The sequence below is a fragment of the Lipophrys pholis genome (assembly GCF_963383615.2).
Source record: "Lipophrys pholis genome assembly, chromosome: 1".
Lineage (NCBI taxonomy): Eukaryota > Metazoa > Chordata > Actinopteri > Blenniiformes > Blenniidae > Lipophrys > Lipophrys pholis.
In genome coordinates, this window is record NC_137635.1 from 34550904 (window position 1) to 34570065 (window position 19162).

Consider the following 19162-nt stretch of genomic DNA (forward strand, 5'->3'; position numbering starts at 1 on the left):
GAAGAGGCTTGTTGGTGTATTTACAACCCCAATGATGAACAACTGTGCATACTTTACAGTATCTGTACAATCAGAGGCAACTTGAGTGTGGTGGAAAAATGCATCAACTTTTCAAGCAGATACACCACTGAAATTGATCTTTTTTTACTTCTAAATGGGGGAACATTTGCACACTTTAGTTAAGACATCACCACCTATTTATACATTGAGTCTTTGGCCTGTAGAGCACGTAACAAAGTACTCCTTGCAAGAATAAATACAAAAAAAAAATTCAGTGAAACATTTAAAAAAAGAAAATGTACAAAACATTGAATTCTTTTCCATACCTCCCACAAACAACACTGAATATACAAAACAAGCTGAAACTTTCTGACAGACAGAAGCTGTGCATGATTCTCACACACGTCGACTGTCCTCCATGTGATTCATACAGACTTTGTTCAAGCGACAAAATAAAATGAAAAATAACCAGCCCCTGAAGCAGAAAGTTGATTCCGGAAATTGTCCTACAAAAGTTTAATACAATCAAATCTTTGTATTTTTTTTTTATTCTCAGTTCTCACTGTGCAAAAAGGGGGGGGGGCAGCAGAAGTTAGTGAAACGGAAGTTTGTCAGTACGTGACGGTGAATTCATGTGGACTCCGATTTTATGGGACGTGTAGAATAGTGTTCATTGTCGTGCCACGTTGTCATCCAGGGCTTCTTTTCTACGCTCTTCCAGTTACTGTTTCCAGGGTTTATCGCCCTCTCCTCCCGTCTGATCCGAACTGCGTTGTAACTGGGAACCTTTTCTTCATATTTGGCACGCTTAAAAAAGCCACACTGCAAAGAAGAATAGGAGCGGTACATTTAATATTTTGTTGGAAGAAAGGCTGTTTCAGGAAAAGCAAAGCAGGCTGATGAGGTAGTTGTCATCAGTTTTTTAGTTGTTTTTTTTTTTGTCAGGTACGCAGATAAGCCTTCTGTAGTTCTTTATATGGAGAAGAAACATGTTTGAATGTCCCATTTTAAAATGAAGTGGAAAAGGAGCCTTCAGATGAAGTGGCTGCATGTGCAAAAGCAAGAAAAACAAACCCGAGTTAGAAGAAAAAGTCAAAATTAGAGATGTAGAAGAGCCCCAGTGGTCCTCTGTAGAGCATCAGGTAACAGTCATACCTTATGAGCCGTCACCTCCCCTGGCCATGCAGGTAAACCATAGTGATACGCACATATTCATGTGTGAAAATCTTATAAGCATTAGGTCTCTGCAGAAATAATCAGTCAGCTCTTTCAATAGCATTCTTTTCCCAGTGTGAGAAACGCCCAGTGCCTGCTTCATACCAGAAAGCACAGCTTTTGTAGCAAAATGGAGCAAGAAGAGGTTTCACACAGTCATGGCCGACAACGTAATTTTACCCTCTTTTTATGCATTTGATGTCAGTTTCTCTTTTTCTGATGGGTCCTCTTTTTTCTTTTTCCCAAAGACTCCACACTGAGGAGAGGAAAATTAATAGAAAATGTGCATAAACACCGTCACGTGAACCTACTGCTCCTCTGTAAGTATGGCTGGAATGGTGGTTTGTTCAAAATGACGAGCTTCACTGAAAATGTACAGTATTAGTACTTTTTATTAGAAGGGCGAGGTGGCTAAAAGCCTTCAGTCCTACCTTCCACAGAAGGAAAGCCAACAGGCCCAACAACAGCAGGCCGAACAGGACAGACAGCACAATGATCCACCATGGCACTCCTCCATACCTCGCCTCGCGCCTCTCTGGAAACACTGTCAGTTTCACCTGAATCCAGGGACAGAACATCAAGATTTGTCAGTGAAAGTGTTTTTTTTTTATATATTTAACAGAGCCCCAGGTCATATAGTTTCTTCTTGACTTGCCCTTAAATAATAAAATATAAAGGTAAAATAATTGTTTACCTGTGATTCGTCATTACGCAGCACGATGTTCTTTGCAGACTTGTCAAAATGTATAGCTGCCTTCACTATCACCTCTGTGTGATGTATCTTGGAAAAATCCTGTTTGAAGAACGAAGAAGCAAAGTTAACATGCTGGGGTTTAACGGAGAAGATGAAGACATTTTCCTTCTACAATATAGCAATTAATCAATCAATTGGAAGATTCAACGTTGAATATATTGCTGTCAACAGAAGATTCAGAAATAAATAAGCAACTATCCGTCCGTCTTCAGTACTACTTTATTCAACTTAGTTGCTTGGTGCTGGGGCTAAAGGCAGAGTAAACCCAGGACAGTCCAGCACTCGTCGAACTGACGCTAACAATCACACAGTAATACGTTTAAACCTATGGACAATTTAGAGTCACTGATCAACCTTAAAAAGCATGTTTTTGGACTGTGGGAGGAAACCTGAATACCCAGAGAAAAACCATGCATGCTCATGGGAGAACAAACCCTTAAAATAGCCATTATGTATTTTTTCTGCTTCTGCATTACATCTTCACAGTTGTTACCTAAATTGTTCATCTTTATCAAAAACATCCTCTGATTCTGCTGACTGTAACTGCCAATACGGACATTTCCATACATATAAAATCCTTTCACAACAGTTGAGTAAAAACACTTTATTACCTCTATGAAGGTGCTGTTCCACACGCGAGAGTAAAGAGTGATGACTGCATTACTGTCCATGCCCCGCAGGGGGCACTTTATTCTCACACACTTTGCCCCAATGCCACAGGACTGTCAACAAGGGAAGCACAGAATTACTCATGTCCTTCTGCTGGTTGATGATGTGGGGGGAGAGTATGTCAAAAACGATAGAAGAGAGCTTGACTGGGTGGTGTTACCAGAATTTTTGACTCCTTGCCCTTCATATAGCGAGAAACTGTGCCTCCCTCCTCCTCCTGTCTGTTTCTCGCCGCTCTTCTCGATCTGCTGTTAACTGGTTCCTAAAGGTAAACAAGAAAATGCAAAATCGTTAGTCACAATTATTAACCTTTTATTGTGTGAAACATCTAATAAATTAACTTTAAATGGTCTTTTTCTTCTATCAACCACGCTGTCTGGTATTTGAAAACATTTTGTGAGAGACTACACCTGCGTAACTATCACAACAATAAGGTCAGGTGTTCACTGACTTTGTTGAGAGGGTTGATCTCCCCTTTAGGAGTACAATCCATCTGCTCGACACCCGTGGAGCTGATCTTCATCAGGTAGAGCAGCCATTTTCCATCCTCAGTCTCCTTGGGCCAGTCAATGTTGAGGGTGGGAGTGCCAAAGTCTGCCAGGCGCTTTCCGAGGTTGATTATCTGTTCAAATATTAACATTTCATTTACCCCACCTATGTGATACCTTACGAATGTCTTGGGGTTTGTAAATTATTGAACGATTTTGTGCTCGCCCTGTACTCACTCTGAACTGGTGCATGACGGCGCTGCCAATGTCGGCTTCGGTTTTGATGGCCGTCTCACCTTTGACGTCCCCGGTGAAGTAGACCTGTGAAGGCTGTGCTTGTCTGGAGAGACAGACGTGCACATTTAGTAGCAGGCAACAGAGCCTTCTTCTCTGTTTATCTTGCACATGAAGATCATATTTATTTTTCTTACCCTGATACAGAGAGCTGCAGCATGATGGCCACCTTTGCCTTTGCTTTAACAGGAGGCATTTTCTGCTGGTGGCTTGTCCTGTTGAGACAAAGTTTGTGCACAGATCACCTTTGGCACTCAAAATGTGAATAGTAGGAGACAAGCTGAGAGGTCTACCTATAAAATATATTCAAATGGTGGAAACTGAACTGTGTTAAAGCTCATTTTAGTCCAGTTTGATCTTCAGAGGGCCAGACTAGTAAAATACTACCATGTCTGTGTTTCGTTGTTTTAGTGCAAGAGGTAATAGATTAATTAAATATCTTTACATATCTCAGAAGTTGAACATTTTAAAGAAGACAAACAAAATAGTATAATTACTTGTCCAAAATACAGGTAAATATCCCAAAACAATGTTTTGCAATTTGCAGCGTTTCGTATGTTTTTGACATATGTAATTTATCAGCACGGAGGCACAATATCACATGAACACACCATATGCCATAATCTTGTCGAGTATTGTGACAACGATATGATTTGCAATGACACCTCAAATATATTATGCTAATGTCTTTGTGTTTTTAGATTAATTCTTCCAAACAACAGTGCATATTCTCTTGAGCCTGTTCTGCAGCGGCTGTGACTGAGCCATGTTCTCTTTTTTTCCACACACTTTGTGGCCACAGTCATTCACATCCACCTCGTTGTGAAGCATCTGATTGGCTTTTGGATTTGGATTTATATTTATATAAATGTCATTGGTATGCATGTTTGGGCTAGATTTCTTTTAGATTTCTTTTGGATTTTTGCTTATAACTATCTATCATTAGGTTAGTTGATCATGGGTACCACATATAATAATGTGAGATATTAATCAGTGGTGACCTGACATAGATTCACTTGGTTCAAAACCGTGGCAAATATCTGTGTGCCCTACATACTGTGTGTGTACGCAGGCCTTTCTCTATGAAGTGTATAGCTGCAGATATGATCACAAATACTGAAGGTATTGCGTTACAGTCTGGGAAAATAAGTAGTGTACTCAGTTTGAGCTGCAGAATCACAAGCTGATATATACTCACGTGTTAAGCTGAAGATTGATCTCCAATTCAGAAGTGCTGGGAGAGATGCCAGATGTATCCAACATTATGTAGAAGGTTGTCTATAAACACAAAAACATATATCGATGAATTCTTCATTCTTCTATCCAGCAGTTTCTGCGGTGGATTTTATTTCCTCAACAGTTACTACCATCCATTTCCAGGTCCTCCTTCACTGCATCCATTAATCTTCTCTTTTAACACACAGTTTTAACAATGACAGTGAGATTTTTTTTTCTCTCACCTCTGCGTCACGCTTGAAGGGATTTCCAAGTTCGCAATCAGCCAGAGATCCATTTCTATTGGCAATGCAGGTTACCGGCAACGCCTATAAAACAAGAAAGCCCCAGTAAGAACCACAACTATTTGCAGGACATGAATGTAAGATCACTCAAAGGTACAGAAAGAGTGTGTGTGTGTGTGTGTGTGTGTGTGTGTGTGTGTGTGTGTGTGTGTGTGTGTGTGTGTGTGTGTGTGTGTGTGTGTGTGTGTGTGTGTGTGTGTGTGTGTGTGTGTGTGTGTGTGTGTGTGTGTGTGTGTGTGTGTGTGTGTGTGTGTGTGTGTGTTTTGTGGGTAACAGAAAAAGAAACCCACTCCAGGTGCACTGCGGTAAGTAGAGTAAGTCATAGAACGAGGGAAGAAAGCCTCCACTGACGCCTCATGAGCATCATCTCCATTTAGGTTCGTCACTTTGACCTCCAGGGTGATTTCTTTTTGGTCGCTGAGTGAAATCACTGGAACGCCGCTCTCACTATAGACAAACAGAAATTGTGAGAATGTATGATGGTAACATTTTCCTATAATACTTCACAAACAAATATAACCTGATCAGTATCAAATAGTTTTAAATTTCCCAATTTTCTCTTCTTGTATAGCTGTAAAATGTGTGAAAACTCATTCTGCACTGGCAGGGCATTTCTTGACTCTGTATCAAATAGACCAAAACAGCCTTGAAAGTGTTTTTTTCAGTGAATACATAAATATATGAAATCAAACACCATATATGTGAATATATTCTTACAGCGCTAAAGGAGTGAATGATTCTTCATCTGATGTCTTGTGGCCGAAGCGGTATTTGATCTGCAAGTTGCTCTGGCAAAGATTGTCACTGCCACAACCTTCCATCAGGAACTCCACCTACAAAATTATTTTTACACATGCAAACAAATAACAAGAGACAAAGGCAAAAATGCTTCCACGAGGAGAAATACACTTCATTGAGGTTACACATTGATTATCATACTTACGCACCTGTGATCGCGTCGGAGCTGACTTGTTAGGATCCAGAACCGGCCCCAGTGAACCTGAGCTCTGTCTACGTTTACGCTTAGAGTCCTGGATCTCCACAGACACATCGATGGGGATGCCGTGGAGTTTGTCTCGAATGTTTTCCTGCAAGATGTCGTCAGACCTTACTCCAAACCCAAACTGCACTTTGATCACGGGGGAAACGCAATTTTGTTTTGCTTTTTTTGGCGTGTTTTTGCTACCTGTATGGTAAGCTGTCGTGTAACACATTGTTTTTTTCCTTTTCCGTCAATGACAACGGTCCCTTTAGATTTATAGCTCGGATTAGACCCAGAGGTGTCAGTGAAGGTCGCTCTGGGACTAAGTCCTCTCTTTACTTGTTCAGCGTCTGCTTCGAGAGAGTACGCCACCGCTAGATGGGACAGAAGAGGTGGTTTGGAATCAGAGAGCTAAAAACAATTTGCTTTGCTGATCAAACTGGAGGAAAATTGAGCTTCAGCTTACTCATTCTTGGTGCATAGCTCTTGGAGTTGGCACTGTAGGTGAAGCACGCCTCAATCTCTAAGCTGCGGACACAGTAGTTTATTCACAATAAGAAAGTCTGTTTATTTTCAATTATTTTTCCACAAAAGATTAATTATTGGCAAAAAAAAATAAAATAAGCACCAACGACTTAGTAGTTGGGCACAAGCAGTAGTAGTACTAAACCTTTAACAAGACACATACCAGAAGGTGTTGCCGCAGTTCTTCTTGGTAAAGTCAATTTCATTTGGCGTGAACTTGATTTCCTTCTTAATGTTAATAACTGGACGTGACCTGGAAAGAAAGAGCTCGGTAGGCAAACCCTACATCATGCTGAAAGATTCGTGTTACCGCACGCTGTCATGCACACAAGCGCACTCACCTATAAACAAAGACAGCATCTGAGAGGGACCCGACCGCCATGTCCGGGTAAGAGTTTTTATCCAGGTCCATGTTGCCCGCTAGCGAGTAACCAAAGTGTCTCACGTTTAACGGCTTGCCAGAGATCTCCTGATGAAGAAGAAAACATCTTTTGATGACAAAGGTTGACATCACAAAAGTAAACTGAAATAATTATTCCAGAACATTTCTTCATTGAAACTGTTTTCGTGCCTTTTGAACGGCGAAAGGATCCAATTAGTTTTTTGACTTTCAATTTTAGATAATCAAATCATACAAATGTAAACATATTTACACAGATTTATCAAACTGTGTGGCTTTATAAAGTTACCGCACAAATTTTTATTGTGTTATAATGTAATGTGTAAAATAATGTACTATGAGACGCAGGCAACTATAAATAACAAATAATTATGGGAACGCTAAAGGTGCTCTCTCTCTCTCTCTCTCTCTCTCTCTCTCTCTCTCTCTCTCTCTCTGTATATATATATACTTGAAAATAAGTATATTTTCCCATTTCTTGAAGTCAAACTCAGATATTGTCACTTGTAGTTTTTTTCTGCATTGTTTTGTATTTTCTTTAATATAACATTGACCAAACAGAAACACAGCTAAGATCTTAATTTATGGAATGTGTATGTTATTTAAGATAACTTACATTAAGGTTGTTACCTTTTTATCTAACAGAATATTTGAGGTTTGTGACATCATTTATTATCTTCTAATAATTTTCAGTATTTATCTTAAGTGGCCAAAGCATCAGGGTTTATGAATAATTATTCAAACACAAATGAGTATTTCCCTGCAAACAAATGCAGATAATTTGCTAAAATGTTCTTCCTCTTCAGAATATATTACATTGCGTTAACAGAAATAAACTTAAATCACCCCAGCACGGGCAATAAATTGGCATACATACATTAAGCTTGGCACAAGCCTGTCCAAATCTCTGTCATTGTATTTCCAAATATGATAATAGACCCTGGTTATTTTATTCCAAGTAAGGTGGATTAATATCACATGGAATGATGGTACAGCAGTGTTAAATTAATTAATAGCAGCATTTAACAATTTCACAATAAGTTATTGGCATCCAGCTAATAGCAAGTTACTGTTAACTTTATAGCGAAGTGTTTACAGTACAATTATACGTGGAAAGTGAAGTTGGATATGCAATCAGTTCATAATGGTTCATTACCTGTGCAGCCTTTTTAGAGACTCCTTTGTCTGATCCATGGTAGATGAAAACAGACCCTGCGTTGTTGTCGTCATACGGAGCTCCCACAGCAAAATCTGCCAGCAACAACAGTAACTGGATAATGCATTTTGTTCATAAGGAAACTATTACAAATAACCAGCCAGGAAGAATCCCACGTTCGCATGCACAATGTTGATGCCTCACCATGATAACCATCCTGATTGATGTCTCCCAGGTTTTCGACACACAGACCAAACATGGAGTTCTCGGGTCCATCTATTCTGGTGGGTACGACCTTGTTCCACATTCCACCTTTATTGACGTAGATATATATAGCTCCTCCAATTTTGCTATCTTTCTCAAAGTACTGAGGGGCTCCCACTACTATGTCCTGCCAGCTAACAAACAAAATCATAGCGTGAAGTACATGTACAATCACAACTACAACGGTTGCAGCATAGTGTGTGTTTTTTTGGTTTCACTCACCCGTCCTTGTTCAGATCCAGCACAGTCAGATCGTAGCCAAATGATGAGGCCAGTCCCTCTCCGTCAAGGGTGTACTCTGCAACCAAGATCTTGCTCAATTCCCCGCCTGTCTTCAACAGCACAACTGATCCACTGTGGTTGGCTCGCGGAGCACCCGCTACCACCGTCAGCTGGCCCTTCTTGGTCAAACTTTTTCCTGAGTCCAGAGAAAATCCTAAGGGAAAGATGCACAGAAGTGATTGCTTATGAAGTCAGAATACGGATAGACTGTTTGATGCAGTGTTGTGGACCCAACGACAGTCATGGAGAAGATTTTATATTGTACCCATATAGCTGTTGGGAGCAGCGGGGACTAGATTAGGGTTTTTTTCACGTTCATCTCCCGCCTCATACGGGCCGTCATCAAACCTTCCCTGTTCCACGAAAGAGTCGTTCCTCTGTTCCATTCGTACCACTCCTGTAAGAGAGGAAGTAGAATGACACCTGATGAGGTAAGATTAGATATGTTTGGCCTGTACTAAATAGGTGTCAACCCAACAAAACAGTCTGCTTATCGACAGAGAAAAAGTCATCATCATGAATCTTGAGTGTAGTGATTACGCTAAAACTAGAGAATCTGCTCATGCGGCATTTCAAATCAAGCATCTATGCTGTTAAATAGTCTTACATTCAGCCAAGCACACGTTTGATTACCTTTCCAGTTGTACGCTCCAGGAGCCCCGAAGATGACGTAGTTGTAGTCTTTGTCAAATGTTGCAGAGAGGCCTTGTTGGCACGAACCAAACTGCTCATGGCCTCTGGGTCGGTTGTCACAAAACTGCCACTCGCCTCCATCTCCATCAAAGCCCAAGTTTATTGTTAAGTCCTGACTCATTGTGTAGCAACGCCCGATGATGTCACGGGACTCGAGGGATGTGTTCACATTGTTGCGGCGTTGGTAGCGATGGGCACAGGTCTTGAAAGCCGAAATTTGCAGTTGTGTTCAACAAATGTCGAGAAGGTGAATAAGTGGAAAAAACAAAGCATAACAACAAGCTCATTCTGGTGGCTTTTATAAAAGAGGAAATTTCATAAGCAATTTTGTCATGGAGTCACATTCTGGTCAGGTATAGTACAACAGTTTTGATTGCTTCCTGTCTGTTTGTCTTTTTGGGGTTATTCTGGTCATATTTACTCATGTAGACCCAGACCATTTATTCCATGTTCATTGTTCTGTGTCATGGCTGGTGTGTGGTCAGGTTTACTAACTGTTCTCTCCTCTCAGGTCTTGTGTTTCCCTGTCCTCTCTCCCTCCTTTTCTTGATTGCTTCCTACTATGCGTCAACAATTCTCACCCTCTGCTGTGTATAAAAACTGCTCTGTGTTGGTGTCAATCGTGTGTTTTATCTCAGCTTTTCCTATCCTAGTGTTATCATGTCTGTGGTATGATCCTCATTCATTCCGTTGTTTTTGATCCTTTTGCATGCAGTTATTTGTCTGTCCCTGATTCCCTGTCTTATCATGTTAGAATGATTAATAATGTTGGCAATAAAGAGTCCAAGTTCTTACCACAATTTTGCCACCTGGCCCCTGACTGCTCACTGTCACTCCCATCCATTGGTTTTGTTTACTTTCTGTTTGCAAGTCCTCTACATATGGAGCAACAGAAAGAAATAGACTTAAATGTAATTTTTTTTAAATGCTCATAACGATATAGCACCATAGAGATCCAAAGGTATGAACAAACATTTTACCTTCATTATCAAAGATAACTCTCGCACAGAGAGGAGACGAAGAGGTCATATCACAGTTGTAGAGTCCTCCTGTCACTTGAGATTTTTGACGACTCAAGGCTTTTGCTTGTGGAGCTCCAACCAGCAGCCTGCAGCAGACACACAAAAGAACACAGCTCAATACAATACGCAACAAAATCAAAGGCTCTTTTTTTTTTATCGCGTTATAGTCTGTAAACATCCGATAACTTGCATGAGATCTGACATATTACACATTCCAGTCTATGGTGTCACACACACACACACACACACACACACACACACACACACACACACACACACACACACACACACACACACACACACACACACACACATTCATGAGCATATTCATGAGCATACATGCACATCCGCCACCATACTGATGTTCCATGTCCTCTCATCCCAACTGAGTCAAAGACCCCTTTCAGTGGGTTGCGCACACACACACACACACACACACACACACACACACACACACACACACACACACACACACACACACACACACACACACACACACACACACACACACACACACACACACACACACACGCCTTTGTAAGCCAAGTGCAAATGCCACACCCGAGCCCTGACGATGGGGACACGGTTCCCAGGGTTCCCCACAGAATAAATCAAACAAGTCAGTGATGTCACACACTGCGTTTACAGTGATCTCGCAGGATATTTCTCTGACAGGCTTTGCCTGCCTGATGACCTTTAGAGCTAAAGTTGCATGGTGCACTGTCTCCACCAGAGAAGATGAAGCAAAGCCATTTTTAGTTGGAATACAAAGCATTCTTAGATGCGGACACCATCTGGGAGGAAACCTGCTGAGCTATATAGCAGGGTATTGAGCTGAGGCCTAATACGATCAACATATTTGCAGTGTAAACTCCCTAGTCACCACTGCGTACTTGTGAAAATGTCAAATTATATTTCTGAGGCCCTATAAATCATTTTGACTTGAGCGGGCGTGCTGGGGTTGAACTGATGACAATTACATTTATTCCACACAACAGTTTACATGTATAGCTTAAAAAAGAAATAGTGAGATAGAAAAGTCCTGCTTGACAGGCAGTAGGTCTACACTCGATTTCATCTGAACTGCTGAGTTGGTTTGGCCTTGTTTCAACCACAACACTGCTTTTTACACCATAATCCACCCATTGAGTGTCCGATCCATTCTATTATTTTATCATAAGGTTAGTAATCTACATTTGACATTTGATTTTGCAGAGTATGGCGTTACCTCATCCTGCATGTGCACTATTGTTCAAAATAGTGAGCAATGTATTTTCTTTCACACTGTCAAAAAGGAGTCTGATTTGAATGAGTCAAGGATTTATGACGTACAGCGGATCCCAGGTGGGACACATCGCCAGTGATATTATTCTGTTTGACTGAGCAAGTCAGGAGGAAATGTAGACAAAAACTCCCGTAAGCTTTGTCTCTGGTCAAGTATGTTGAAGGAAGCAGTGATTTGATATGTCAGTCATTATTTGATCAAATGTGTGCATATAACATGACTGCAAGACTTGACACTCTGGGGAAGGCTACAGACGCAGCTGAAATATGTCAGCTATGTAAAAAACTTTTCATGCATTTAGCTGTCGTTAAAAAAGAGTCTATACATATGCATGACTGCTGGGATGAAAGATTGGTAACATGAAACAGCTCCCACAAGCACAAGTGTGTTTAATCATAAAATCCCGTTTGACAGTATTTTGATATTCTGAGTAGTACGTATGTCATATAAGCTTTAAAAGTTTTCTTTATATACATCCCTAACTGTTTTTTTTTTTAATTAATTGGCCAAAGGAGAGACATCCTTTTTTTCTTTACAGCAGCAAGCCTGCCGCCAGCAAGGTCACAGCCTGTTGCTGAGATACAGAAACTGGTTCTCCATCAAATAGAGGCGTCAGTTTTCAAACGAGTTACAGATCTAGAGGTTCATGACATGTTGCACAGCTTCCCTCTACGTTCAAGCCTTCTGGACCTGACCGAATGCTTGTATTTGGTGCCCAGATGTAAAACTGATTTATGGTCCTCTCAAGATTCTTTCAGACATCACCATTTTGTTTCTTTCCCAGCTCCTTTTCATTTCTCTTTGATGTTGTGTAACCAGAACTAAGACGGAAAGGAGAAAGGGGGAACTACATTTCACTCTTGTGGTTGCGCTTCATCAGATTCACAGTCTTCATACACACTCATACACAAGGCCACAAACATCACGTCTCCTTTATCACTCCTGGAATTTAGACTAAATGTGACATTGACATTATTAGTGAACTTGCGAGGATGTTGCTCTCGCCTCTCCCTCTCAGCCTGACTCTTTATCCTCTTCTCTTCTTGCTACATGTATTCATTTCACCAATTTCACAAATTTGATTTATTCCACACATTTCTCACACTCAGTCAAAGCTCTAAAAATTCCCTAATTAGGTCTCCCTTCACCCTCGTTTTGCACTTTTGCTCTTGATTTCATTATATAAACACATCCACCGAACAATCATTCAAGTATCTGAAAGCTATACACACGCAGACCATCAAACGCATGGCCACAGATATGTACACACATGCACATGTCCATCCTGCAGGTACATGTAACACTCATCCCCGTAGGGCACAAGAGACCGGAGTACATAAAGCTTGAACAAAAGCTGGCATGCATAGCTGCCAAAGGACTGTGACTCAGAGTGCACACCCAGCCGTGAGGACATGAACACACGGGGGGCACAAGTACGCACACGCTCACATTTACTTCGGCACTCAAGTTGTTGCAATGGACGATAGTGAACTCTTACGGAATAATAAAATCGTTGAGAACACAGGAAAGACTCATCTGTCTGTCTCTTCTTTTTAGCCTCAGGTTAGGAATGTATCAAGCAGCTCACTGAGCTCTCTGACACTCTTCCAAATGACTGACAACAAGGCAACGCCTCAGTGCTCGGCCACAGCATGCATCAGCAACATTAAAACACACACACACACACAGATTCATCCACAGGCAGCACAAAGGCATGTGCACACACACAAATACAGCGTCCACAGCCAGAGAGCATTCCACCTCTTTAACAGTGCCGTCACTTGCAAAACAAACAAGGCTTACTGTCCCGACATGCATGCACACATCCAAACTCTAATTACAAAGTAGCATGCTCCTGGTGGTTCAAAATCAGCTGACATTATCACAAAGGACTTGTTCGACAAACGACTCAGCTTTGAAGAGTATCATTGTGTTGTGATAAGTGATTAGGGAGCTCCCCTCCACAACAATGAGAGGTGTAAATCCGCTGATTCATTCTGAGGTTTGTCTTTAAGTCATCAAATAATTGATATCAGTGGAAATACCCCTGACAATTTTCCATTGCTACAACTTTGTTATACAAAAGTCTTGTTCTGTGCGGCTGACACTCCAAAACTAAACTTTAGTGTCACATGAATCAGGAGAATAACAAACTTTTATCTACAAGGCTAGAACTAGCTACAACAGAATACAATAATATATAGGCTTTTTTTATTTGCATTAAATCTCTAGCGCCTTTGCTTACCAACCCTCACTGCTGCTGACACCACCACATACAACTGGATTCTTACAGCTGTTTTTCAGTTTTCTTGTATTTAACTTTACTTAACCCGCAGCAGAGGGACAGTGGGAGTGTTGGTCTCGTGCTGATCACCACGTGTCTTACATTTAGACACAGCCCGAAACTGGAACATACTGTGTCAATGGGGGGCAGTAGCAGAAGTGTGTCAATATGTGTAACAACCCCATTAAACATTTATCTAAAAGTTAAAGACATGCAGATCCTCAATAACTTAATTTTAAAGAGTCTTTGGTAGGCCAAGGTACCTTGTGTGACCCTCAGGTGCACAAATAAAAAATAACACTTTGAGAACAAATTTGCACATGATAGTAAGTCCTGAAAATGTATCACTGTTTGTTAAAAGAGCCAATTACTGGAAGCCCTTTAGACATATCAAATATCAGGAGCATGGAGGGGCAAATATATTACATGGTTTCAATGAGCTATTGTTTTTGCTTTGCAATCATTGTTGTATTTTTGTGTTTTGTTTGATAGTGATAATTCAAACTTTAATCTTTCAACACAGCAATGATGGCTGAAGGTGCGCCAACAAGCCAAACCTACACACACTGGAAAAATGAGGCCTTCACCTTTAAAAATGAAAACCAAGCAAGTCACATGTATTGCATGAACAAGATGGAATCCTTGAATCCTCGAATAAGTTATTATTCAACCTCTCTAGAATGGTTGTTACAATGTCCACATATGTTCGAGGGATCATTTGTATAGTCTGTCAAACTGTGGGAAATGCTGAAGTAAAACACTTAGTAGTAACAAATCAAACGCTTTTTAAAATATTTTCCCGTCTAGGGTTATTGCCACACACAAATAATTGAAGTTACTTAGTTACAAACTTTGGTAAAGATGTTAATATGTAAGTTTTTCTAAAAAAATAAATAAAGAAAATTAACTGAGAACAGCTCACTGAATGAAAGAATCTGACCTGACATTTGCTCTGATGTAGCTCTAATCAGCCTTTTCAAATCAGTGACCACTGGATGGCAGCTGGCCTTTATGCAGAGTGACAAATCCCTTTGAAACAATGCCCATAAACATGCCAACTGTGATTCAGTGGGGTGTTTTGGTTCTAATCGCCAAAGCGGGTCTCAGTCTTACCTAAAGTAAGTAAAACATTTCGAACTAGAAACCCAGAGCAGCAGTGTGACGCGTGCGTAAAAACGCACAAATAAGTTACCTGTGGAGAAAGATTAACAGAAAGGCCGGCAGATGAACTCGATGGAAACTACCTGAGCTCACATAATTAGTTAGCGGTTTAATGACGACTGGCGCTCCAAAGGGTTTATTTTGCTCCACCTTTCCAGCACTAACAGCCCAAAATGAACGTAAAATCGTCTTCCAAGTTGTAACATTTTCGTTACAAACTACTCTCAAAGAGTGGAGTGCAAATCATTTGCCTTTCAGAACCAAACTCTTACATTCTTTTATCCACCGGTTGGAGCTGATGGTGCATAGCGAGGGAGAAGCCGAACAGGCTGCCCGGGTCTCCGTCTTTTCGCTGCACATTCTCGGCGTCCAGGTTGAAAGCCGACAGCCGCGCGCATCCCGAGAGAAAGGCGGCCAGCCACAGTCCACAAGTGATCCGGCGCTCCATGGAAAGGTAAAGCTCCCGTGAACTTGGGGAGAAAGGTGAGTCCCGCGCGCAGGAGGGTGCAACTGTGTGAGTGGAACTTTGTGGAGACTTGGTTGGACGTGGATCGACCACTGGCAGCTGCCCCTCCCACCGGCCTCTCCTGTCTCTCACAGTCCTACCACACCTCACACACCACAACGCCTGCACTCCGGATCACACAACACACATTTCAGTCGGAAACGATTAATGCCTTGTTAGTCTGTGGACAGCACGCAGCAGGTCAGTGGTGTAATCCATTTGGGTCACTGATCCAGAAATTGTGTTTGAGAGGGGGCACATGACAGCTTCTGCATCAAAAGCCTCCATAGGCTCTTATAACGCTGTTATAAACTACTCCTAAACTCCCATGGTAACGCGAAAAAACAAAACGTCCTCTAAGATCCATGGGAGGGAAAATACTGGAGGAACACCCACTGACACAAGAGTGCAGTGTGCAAGGCTTACAGTAAACTGTGCCTACTGACATTAAATCTCAATAAGAACAAAAGAAAGCTTGCTTTTTCAACACATTGTCAAAACGGCCAGTTTTCAGTTTATCTACCCGAGTCAGAATAACGGTGAGAAAACTCTGATATGCAGCCCTGAATCTCAGAGAATGAAGAAGTAGAAATACAGCAACTGGTGTGATCGCAATGGCTTCTTCCCTCATATGGGGGCATTAAGCTGTGTTTTTCTTCTGTATTGACTCATGACATGAGTCAAAAAAGTGTGAGACTGGACAAAGTGTTTAGTGCCACATTAACAGACTCCGTCACCAGAAGATTTTCAAGGCATTCCATGAGACGCTGACCCAAAGCTTGTCCTCGCAACGCAGCATTTCAGCAGACAACGCCGGCTTTGTCTGCACACAGAGAAAGAGGGCAGACAGAAGGGGAGAGGGAGAAAGAAACTGCCCACATACAGTACTATAAAAGGCACAAATAATGGTGGAAGAGGGGAGAGCAGAAAGGGAAAAGGCCAAGGGAAGAATGTGGTTCCTATACAGGTCTGTTATCTACTTAAGTCCTCATTAAGAGGCTCTGGAAGAATCTAGTGCAGATCAGCTGATGTGAGAATTATTTGCAACTGAATATCTTATGTCAGGTCTTTAATGATCAGATGGGAAAATGAGGTGTGCTCATATTAATTTTTAAATTTATTCAGTCAAATCATCGGAAAAAAACCAACATTTTTTAAATCTTGCTTTGTCACAAATTTCTGGATAGTAACACTCTGTCTTTGAGGGCTGCTCCTCTTCATAGTGGAGTACCAAAATCACGTGACGACCCTCTCTGCCTGTTAACTCTATTTACGTGTCTGTGTTTTTTTCCCCCCTTGTCGAGTTCGCCTGGTGTTTTTGAAGGGAGAGCAGCTACCAGCTGAGCAATCATCAGTGCTTTATGACTCAGCTGAAGGTCAGAAACAGGAATCGGGCTCCGGCTGATAAGAACGACACTGTGTGAAGAGGGAGCAAGGTGTGGCAGGTTAGCTTCACCTTTGGCTTGTGGATATTTTTTCAAAGTTAATCTGCATGTCCAACATGTGTCTGTGAATGTGACAACATCAGGACCCCTGTTATCACACACATGATGGTTCCTCTACATCTAGTCATATCTGCTGTTTATCTCCAGGCTCAGTGGTTTCTTTTAGTTGTTTTTCTGCTATCGATTCATTTAATTGTGTCTCAGTTGTCTAAAGTTAAACATCACAAGCATCCAATAGGAGTATCTACTCTCTTCTCCTTTGCTAACCTTGAGGGAAGTAAAGGTCACTCATCTTGTCAACACGTAAGCAGACTGAAAGGCCATCACAGCTAGATTTGACATCAATCTATTCATACTGAGTCTGGAATTCAAAACATTAAAGTTTTCGCAATCATAAATAATCACCTTATGGATACATTTTAGCTTTTTTGTTTTGTTTTCCATTTTGATTTTCAAATAAGCAGTTTGGTGTTGAGGGAATTTCAGCAGTAACTATATAAACATGAGATTCAAACCAGCAAACTTCTGTTTCCATGTTTGTTTCTCTAACCTCCATTCCACCACTGCACCGATAAGATCTATAATGTGCATATAATTTAAAACTAGGTCATGTAGCCTATACTGCTCGGTGCATGTTCAGCATTATTGCAACGGAGGAGCAAGAATATTCCTTTGGGCGTTAAAGAAAAGGAATGACAGTGAAGACATTATTCAGGAGTACACACATGGACACGGACACATACAGAAGTACAAATGTGCACAAGCATTGAAAAGGCGGCGCCCAGACTCGCCCAAACCACAGCCCTCTATCTGTTCGTGAAGCAGCAGCTCCAGGTACCCTGAAGGAACGAACACACACCCTAGGGTGGGGCAAAGTGAGCTGAGTGTGCCTATGATGCTGTAGAAATATGTAGCCTCTGGACACACACACACACACACACACACACACACACACACACACACACACACACACACACACACACACACACACACACACACGCACACACACCCACACACACACACACACACACACACACACACACACACACACACACACACACACACACACACATCCACCGCCTTTAAATCACACTGCACTCCAACCCAAAGTGTTTCACAACTGTGATTTTTTCTTTGTGTAATAAAATTGTCTGAAAAGATTTCAACACCAGCCAGCCCACCTCAAATCTAATATATAATCTATAGTGATTCAGATAAAAAAAAAAAAAAAAAAAAAAAAAGACAAATAAATGTTCAGTCACAATTGGAATCGATATCTTCCACTTTATTTATTAAGTTTCTTTTTATAAATGATTGGGGTAATTTTATCTAAACAATGTATTCACTTGAGTTAATAAACTTGACATAATCTCATTTTCTCACATGGATTAAGTAGAATCAACCCATCAGGTTTGGACGAGTGTATTGATGATAATAAGGGATAATTGATGTCCTCGTGTTTCCAGTAGTGCTGTAACGTCCTTTGCACCCACCCGGACCCAATTTTCCACATTTATGGTCTGTGCAGGCGGTGCGTGTATGTGTGTAATATGAGATGTTCGTATGTTGGGATGGGCTCCTGCAGGTGTGCTTCAGGAAAAGTGTTTTGTCAACCCCAGGAAAAGTTCACTTTCGGTTTTCTCCTGACAGATTCAAGTCGGCAGTATAAAGATTTTAAAGCAAGAATAGAAGGCTCTGACCGTATTAAAACTGCTGTTAGGGTACAGGTGGCGGGTACACCCACAAAGACTATTTTAAGAAAAGCAAAGTTGTATGTGAAAGTCCTGAAATATCTGAGTTGTATTAGTTGTGCCATCAATTCTTCCAGAAAGACATGTGATGTACCTGTACAGGAACATTAAAACATGGAGGTTGACACGTCAAAGTGTTGATTGAGAAGATAGAGAAGATGAAATGCTTGTTTGCTGTAATCAAACAAGCTTGATCTCTCCTTTCAAACTATTTTTCAGCCGTTTGGCTTTTCTCAGGGCAGCGTTCGTCTTCTCTTGGGCCAATGCCATAAATCATCACAGCATGTTCATATTGAGTGAGAACTAACAAAATCCAGAATGCTAACATGCAGAATTAAGATGTCAAATTTAAATGCGAACTAAGCTCAATTGTAACTTGCATTTGATTATGTTCGGTAATAAGCATGAATGCAGCTGCTAATGGGACAATAGATTTGTGGTTCCACGTCATTGATATGGAAAATCCT

The 19162-nt window shown here is 41.1% G+C and overlaps 1 protein-coding gene across 1 annotated transcript; it reads right to left on the minus strand.

The window, feature by feature from the left end:
* Window positions 1-128: 128 nt before the first annotated feature.
* Window positions 129-15829, minus strand: LOC308114817 (integrin alpha-6-like). The gene is made up of 26 exons (XM_080472010.1): window positions 15267-15829; window positions 10223-10350; window positions 10038-10117; window positions 9183-9444; window positions 8815-8946; window positions 8490-8703; window positions 8208-8401; window positions 8004-8098; window positions 6789-6916; window positions 6611-6700; window positions 6389-6450; window positions 6127-6296; window positions 5888-6028; window positions 5658-5773; window positions 5231-5387; window positions 4881-4964; window positions 4619-4698; window positions 3558-3635; window positions 3364-3466; window positions 3090-3260; window positions 2799-2900; window positions 2581-2691; window positions 1910-2008; window positions 1647-1772; window positions 1396-1471; window positions 129-822 (listed from the first exon to the last, which is right to left on the minus strand). Exons 1-25 carry the CDS (start codon window positions 15440-15442, stop codon window positions 1403-1405), a joined length of 3168 nt encoding a protein of 1055 aa, XP_080328136.1. The 5' UTR covers window positions 15443-15829; the 3' UTR covers window positions 129-822; window positions 1396-1402.
* Between the last annotated feature and the right edge of the window lie 3333 nt (window positions 15830-19162).

What these genes read in the sequence shown, in the direction of transcription:
- LOC308114817 (XM_080472010.1), bottom strand. Translation starts at nt 15,442, where the DNA reads ATGGAGCGCCGGATCACTTGTGGACTGTGGCTGGCCGCCTTTCTCTCG. An exon ending in CCTTCAAGCGTGACGCAGAG is followed by an intron (nt 4,699 to 4,880) that starts GTGAGAGAAAAA and finishes TTGTGTTTATAG; the next exon opens with ACAACCTTCTACATAATGTT. An exon ending in CTGCAGCTCTCTGTATCAGG is followed by an intron (nt 3,467 to 3,557) that starts GTAAGAAAAATA and finishes CTGTCTCTCCAG; the next exon opens with ACAAGCACAGCCTTCACAGG.